At 39.4% G+C, this 7,415-nt stretch overlaps 1 protein-coding gene across 1 annotated transcript in view; it reads right to left on the bottom strand.

The window, feature by feature from the left end:
- Positions 1-7,198, bottom strand: part of NAV2 (neuron navigator 2) — a gene marked incomplete at its 3' end in the record, with an annotated part of 51,834 nt that extends 44,636 nt beyond the window's left edge. The window contains exon 1 of the mRNA XM_029286325.1: positions 7,034-7,198. Coding sequence (XP_029142158.1) covers positions 7,034-7,198 — 165 coding nt within the window. The remainder of the gene's footprint in view (positions 1-7,033) is intronic.
- Positions 7,199-7,415: the final 217 nt, after the last annotated feature.

The following is a 7,415-nucleotide window of genomic DNA, read 5'->3' as shown; positions in this document are numbered from 1 at the left end:
ATATATATATATATATATATATATATATATATTAAAAACATGATAATAAATATCCTAAAAACCTACAATATAATCAAAGTAAAGAGAATAAAAATGGCATCCTCAACAATGGAACTATATATCTATGGGAGTCTCCAGTTCCATGGGAGTCCTAGGTCTGATCATATAGCCAGGTCTGAGGGGCTTTTGGAATAACAAGAGGGATGGAACCAATCTAATTTCAGAGGGAAGGATGTTCCATAAGACAGGCATTACACCAGAGAGAGCACGTCTTCTGGAAGCCATCCAGTGTAGATCCCTGGCCAATGGTACCTACAGATCTGCTAGGCCCTTCAGACAGCCCAGTCCCATGCCATGAAAGGCTTTCAAGGTTAAACCTAGCATCTTGAATTGGGCCTGGAAGCAAAGTGATAACCAGTGCAGCTTGTGGAGTAAAAAATGTAACATGCACTGTTCTAGGAGCATGAGTGGTGAGATTCAAATATGTGAAGAACCAGTTCTATTCAGCAACAAAGATGGCATAGATCTCAAATAAGAGGGCTCCAAACAACAAAGTCAATCATTCTTGCCAGGGTTCAACCCATTCCCCATTCAGACATTCATAACTTCCAGGCACCAGGATAAAATGGTCATGGGATGGCTTAATTCACCAGCTAGAGATATACAATTGATGGATGAGATCACCCAGTGGTCTCACGTAGATATTAAAAAACCAGAGGAAAAAGCACCAAACCCTGTGGCACCCTACCTAGATGGGGCTAAGGGTGGGGCCTTTTCTCCCCAATCATTGCCAAGTGAAACCAACCTGAAGGAAAGAGCTGAACCAGCACAAACTGTGCTGCCCACCCCCAGTCTTCTGAGCCAGTCCAGAAGGCCTATGGTATGAAAGGCATTGAGAGATCAAGAATGGCAAGGATGTACTATCTATCCATCCTACACACACCAGATGTCATCCAAAAACACAACAAATGCCTTTTCCATACCCAGGTCTGAATCCTTTTCAGGATTCAGATACTCCATTTTCTCCAAGACCCTCTGAAGCTGTTCCACTACCACTTTGTTTACCATCTTCCCTCCCCAAAAGGGAAGTGAGATACTGGATGAAAATTGAACAGGGTCCATTATGGTTATAGGTTAAGGACTACCTAACAATGGTTCCCAAGAGCATCACATTTCTTGTCTCCCAGAATATTTCTTCATGCCTGTCACCACCATAATACTTTGGTCCATCTCCAACCACCATATAATAGCCATTTCCAGGACCCTCAGTTCCCTGACTCAGGAAGCATCAATATTCTCAGCCAATGTCCCGAGACACACTGAGGCATTTTAGCTTACCAGCTCTCAGCACCAACAGGGTCCCCAGAAACAACTTCCCCCCTTTCTCCTACTGCTCTCACCCACAGGTAAGGTCCCCTTCCCCACTCACTATCATCAGTTCCCCCTCTGACTCTCACTCACATTTGCTCCCACCAGCTAGGAGAAATTCCCAAACCCTTACATCCCTCCCATCAAAACCACGTCTGGTTCCTCCAAAGGGAGGAAGGAAACGGGAGAGTCCCCTCAACCATATTGCAGTTTAAGAGGTTTAGAAGACTGCTACAAAGCAATCCTCAAGCATAGCTTATTATAGAGGGCAGCTGAGGGTGAAAGTGTACTTTATAAATACCTCACACCATTATCCCATATTATACTTCACATAAAGAGATCAGAGTGAGACTAAAAGAATAGCATACTACTAATCCTATAGTATCACCCTGTGTCATTAATCCCACTTTAAAATTGCATGAGGGTGGGGTAGGGAAGGTTATATTAAAAAGGTACCCTATCAGGATTCTACAATGTTGTTCACTATTGCTTACAATGCAACGGAGTCCTATCTTAAAACTGCAAGGCAAATGTAGGACCGAAATGCACTGAGATTGCTAGATAAACTTTTTTAAAGGAGAACAATGCAAAAAAAATTATTAGCCTATTTTAAACAATTGCAAACAGAAATTTTAAACTTGACTGACTTGTCTGCAAAAGCTTTGAATTTTTTAAAAAATGAAAAACAATCATATTGTTCATATAAAATAAAGATAATTAGCAACCAATTTGTCTAATGTACATACTAATATGTAAATTAATATGCCTGGATCTAGGGAACTGAAACAGGCAGTGCTACTGAGGGGGGGAAAAAAACTTCACTGAATGGCTGATCTGAAGCAAGGAAGCTGCAGGTTCAGAAATGCCCATACTTCTCTATTTCTAATTACTCATCCCAAAAATGACTTTTCCAGTTTATAAAAGCTGTTTGGAAATTAATCAACATGTAACATCTGATTTGTCTTCAAGAAACGGGTACTTCAAAATCAGTAATGAAGGATGTTATGAAAAATCACAGCTAAGGTGCATAGCAATAGCAATAGCACTTAGACTTATTTACCACTTCACAGTGCTTTACAGCCCTATCTAAGCAGTTTACAGAGTCAGCGTATTGCCCCCAACAATCTGAGTCCTCATTTTACCGACCTCGGAAGGATGGAAGGCTGAGTCACCCTTGAGACGGTGAGAATCGAACTGCCAAACTGCTGGCGGCCGGGAGTCAGCAGAAGTAGCCTGCAGTACTGCATTCTAACCATTGCGCCACCATGGCTCCATACACATACGTATGCATAGTGTGGCTATCAATTCAATTAAATTAAAACTAAGATTTGCTTAGAACATTATGTGTATATTCCTAAAGTCTTTGATAGAAGAAAGATTGAACATAAATGCACTAATAAAATAAATTGCTGAAATTAATTAATTAATTAATTAATTAATTAATAGTTTGCTGCCCATCTAGCTGCAAGGCAACGCTCAGATTCCAAAACACTGATGGTTATGCAAGGTCTTGGATTCCATTCCCTAAAAATGCTTTAGAAGGTGTGAGAGTGCAACAAATACAGGTAATCCCCAACTTACAACCACAATCGAGACAGATGTTAAGTGAGTTTTGCCTCATTTTATGACCTTTCTTGCCACATTAGTTAAGTGAATCACTGCTGTTGTGAAGCTAGTCACACGGTTGTCAAGTGAATCTGGCTTCCCCATTGACTTTGCTTGTCAGAAGGTCGCAAAAAGGGAATCACATGACCCCAGGACACTGCAATGGTCATAAAGATGAGTCAGTGGCCAAGCGTCTGAATTTTGATCACGTGATCATGGGGATGTGGCAATGGTGTTAAGTATGAAAAATTGCCATAAGTCACTTTTTTCAGTGCCCTTTGTAACTTTGAACGGTCACTAAATGAACTGTTGTAAGTCAAGGACTACCTGTATAACACTTGTTGGTAATACTTTAAAGCAGCAGGACTTTTCCCCTTCCTGTCCACCTCAATGCACCTTTTGGAAATGGCCTCTGAAATGCCACCGAGCAGCACAAAACAGATCTGGAAAACCCCCTCTGTCTCTTCCCCAGTCGTTGCAGACATGGAATTATATCTGAATGTTCCCATGGAATAAAATTCTGCTGAAGAAAGCATCCATAGGACCACTTTTCCAAGAACGTGGGCACTTTCTGCACACGGAATGAAAGTATTGGAGGCATTCTGCCCATTCATCCTAAACCATGTGATACAACTATACCAATTAAGCAAAGGGAACAAACATGGCAATTAGTTTCAGTTAATTGGGGGCAGGAATTTAAATGCAGAATGTGAATTTATATTTTGGCAGAAAATTCTGAATGGTCAGCATCTAATGCAATCACTCTGTGAAAGGAAGCTCACAGAGGCTTCCTTTGGTGAATGAAGCCCTTGTTCTGCAAACAGCAATTCCTTCCATTCATGGAGCAATCAAACTGGATTCCATCCAGTGTAAAAAGTTTCAATATACATTCTAGTCATAGACACAGATTATTCTGTGGTAAGAACAGCCAGCACTCTGTTATATATATGCAAGCCTATCTATTTAACATCGGGTTGTTATTTTCTCCCCAAACTCCACAAGGCACATTTTAAAAGTAATGTACTGTATCTCAGTATCTAGTTAAACAATGAAAGAAACAGAGAACAACGGAAAGAGAACAACTGAAAGAAACTTGTTGCTATAGATTGTAATTTTACAGGCCTAGGTTAATAATCTCATTTAATATTTGAATAATAATTAGACACATAGATTTACCTTTTTTTTCTTGGTATTGGCAAAATACTTGTGATTCTTCTAATTTAGCACACAAAAGTCTATATAAAAGTATATTTGTTCCAGCTTTTGAATTTTCTCCCAGAAAGTGAGATGATTTAGTTCATTTATAGTTAAGACACATACATTAAAAAAAAGAGATTTCTTATTTACACTTTAGTCCATCTCATTGCTTGTCATTTTTATACTGTAAAGACAAACTGAATGGAGGAGAAATTCATGTGATTCACATTTTGATGTGAATTTATCTAATCTGTACTTTTCAAACTAGTCTGTGAATTCAAAGCGCTGGTGTACTTTTCTGAATTTTAAGATGTGGTCCTCAAAACAAGAAAAAAATGCACACAAAAATATGACAACACGGGAAAGCAGCAAAGAAAAAATTGATCTTTTATGGAGAAAATACTTGTAAAAAGTGCAGAGTAGAAAAGCAGAACAGGAGAAATATGTCTCAAAATAAATTTTGTGTGCACTTTAAGAGGTCTGGCAGCAGTTTTTCGGCTAGCACATTTTACTAAAAGGCACCAGCTTTTAATAAAACAAGTATTCAAAAAGGTGCAGCCAAACTCCTCCTGATTTTTTTACCACCAGAGACTAAAATGAGTCTCTTCCTACAATTTCTCCTGCCAGAATGAAGCTCAGAAATGATCAAGAAATGCTGCCATTTTTCCAATAAATCACATTCATCATCTGGATTGGTGTGATAATCAGAACATTGCAAAAACTTTTTTATGGGTTGGTTTCCATTTGCTAAGAAAGGTGTGCTGAGAATTCTGGGGAAATTGTTTTAATTTTCTATTAATAATAGTTGTGGGAGGAAAATGCAAGCTGCGTCTCTCTCTCTCTTTCTCTCTCTCTCTCTCTCTCACACACACATAAATGTACATATAAATGTACACACACACACACACACACACACACATGCTTCAAAGCAGGGCACAGAACATCAAGTTTAGAATTTAATGTTAGCAGTTTGAAATCAAAGCAACAAGCCCCCCCTGTTTACAACCAGAGGCAAAACTCTTTCATGCAACCAGGGCTATATGCTCAAGTGAACAAAGAGTAATATGATCCCTGCACCGATGTACAAAAGCAATTTAACACTTTATGGCAACTCTATGATACATCAAGAACTGTTATTAAAGTAATTTTTGGTTCTAGTCAAAAAGGGGTGGGGGAAGGAAGTAAAATAATAACAAAATATTTATACAGTAGTAAGTTTGAATGAATACACAATTTGACCCTTGTTTGGAAGACACCCCCCCCATAGATCCAGTGTGTGTGTGTGTATGTGTGTGTGTGTGGTGTGCATAACAAGAATTATATGTGTTATATATAAAGCAACATAAATAATATATATGATCCCATATATATATATGTTAGTAGTTCAGAGGTAGAAAATTATTAAAAACTTCTAACTGATTCAGGATTCTTTACTATGTTGTCTGTTGGATGAAAATTTGATGAACGAGAAAGTAACATCAGAATATAATTTACTTGTGAAAAGCTGCCAAAAGCTGCTTTTAGCTTGTAGCCACATGCAGGTCTAGAAAATAAGAATATACTTAATTAAATAGCAAGTGTTCACACTTCCTCTCAGAATGTAATAACACTTGAGCTTTTGCATGACCAAAACTAGATTTCTATTCCTTAATTAATATAAATAAAATAGTATATGGCCCGTTCTGGAATATGAAGTGTCTGTGTGAGTAGGGTTGTGTATTCATTAAAGCATTTAATACCATATTACTGGATTTCAGACATACAAGTATTGCTAAATATTCTCAAACTCTGCTCTGAACTATCTCTGATTTTTTTCTAAAGATTTGAGGATCTAAAGGAGGCTGTCTGAGAGAAACAATCCAATTCTTTTCCCAAAGGTACTTTTTCAGGAGGCAACTGGACATTCTTGTTTTTTCTTGGAAGATGTTTCGCTTATCATCCAAGAAGCTTCTTCAGCTCTGACTGGATGGTGGGGAACAGAAAGATTTATACTTATAATCCAATTCTTTCTGCAGATGGGCGTATTGGACATAATTCTTCATATGCTGAACATGAAGGGAGTCAGTGCCAGTACAAACAAATCAACAGATAGGACATGCAGATGTTTCTCTCTTATCTCAACCTCTTTTCAGCCATATATTACACAATTGGCCATGTAAGCACATAAATAGAAATATTGTTACAACATTAAGCAAGAACATTAGCATGGATAATTCATTATTCTAATTTGGCCCCATTCATCTGGGTGTGTCATCTCTCAAAGCAAGCCTCAGAATCTTCTAACTCAGTGGTTCTCAACCTGTGGGTCGGGACCCCATTTGGGGTCGATCGACCATTTCACGGGGGTCGCCAAGCAAGGCTGTCCACCATTTTTTCTGCCCACCATTTTTTTGTCCACCATTTTTTTCCCCTTTTCCGGCGGGTGCCTTACCTCCCTTGGGCTGGGCCAGCTGGTGGTCGGCCTGGTCCGTCTCTGCCGCTTGCCAGCTACGCCTCGGCCGGCGCAGGGGGCGGAACCACGCATGCGCGGCGCTCCCGGGCAGGGAAAGTCCTCGGCTTACGACCGGTTGGGTAGTCCTCGACTTACGACCGGTTTAGTCCTCGACTTACAACCGGTTTAGTCCTCGACTTATGACTGGTTTAGTCCTCAACTTACGACTGGTTGGGGTCGCGGCATTAAAAAGGTTGAGAACCACTGTTCTAACTGTTGTAGCTATGCTCAATTAGTAAATGTATTTAGAAGTCAGCCCTGACATTCTTTAATCATTTATTCTCTTTAGTTACAAACAACAAAACTAGCTTTCGGGGTAGTGAGTGCCTTCAGCATTATTATAATTTACATGAAATTTAAGAGAAACCTTACCTGGGATTCTAGGTTCTTCCGTGAGGATGCAGGGGTGTTGGCGTAAGAGCTGATGGAGGAGCTTGTATTAATGTCATCAGTGCTGAGGTTATCTATGGTATCACTGATACCACTGCTGACGGAACTGCTGTCGTCCCAGCTGCAGAGAGGCAAAAGAATCCCCATAAAGATAACTCAAACAAGCAGCTACCAATACACACAAAAAAAGCAGAGTTTCAAGAAAATATTAAGACCTAAGCGGTTTAAGCTGTTTTCAAAATCTTCCAGCGTAATCCAGCAATATCCTAAGCAAACATCTCAGGTAATTTTTCACCCCGCTTTTAGACCTATTCTTAAAAAAATAAGGTTGCTTTTAAAGAAATGCTACTACAAAACTTGGAAG

The sequence above is a fragment of the Protobothrops mucrosquamatus genome, unplaced genomic scaffold (assembly GCF_001527695.2).
Source record: "Protobothrops mucrosquamatus isolate PMUCROS unplaced genomic scaffold, P.Mucros_1.0 scaffold3326, whole genome shotgun sequence".
Lineage (NCBI taxonomy): Eukaryota > Metazoa > Chordata > Lepidosauria > Squamata > Viperidae > Protobothrops > Protobothrops mucrosquamatus.
The sequence above is the reverse complement of the archived record's forward strand: the minus strand, read 5'-3'. Positions and strand labels throughout refer to the sequence as shown.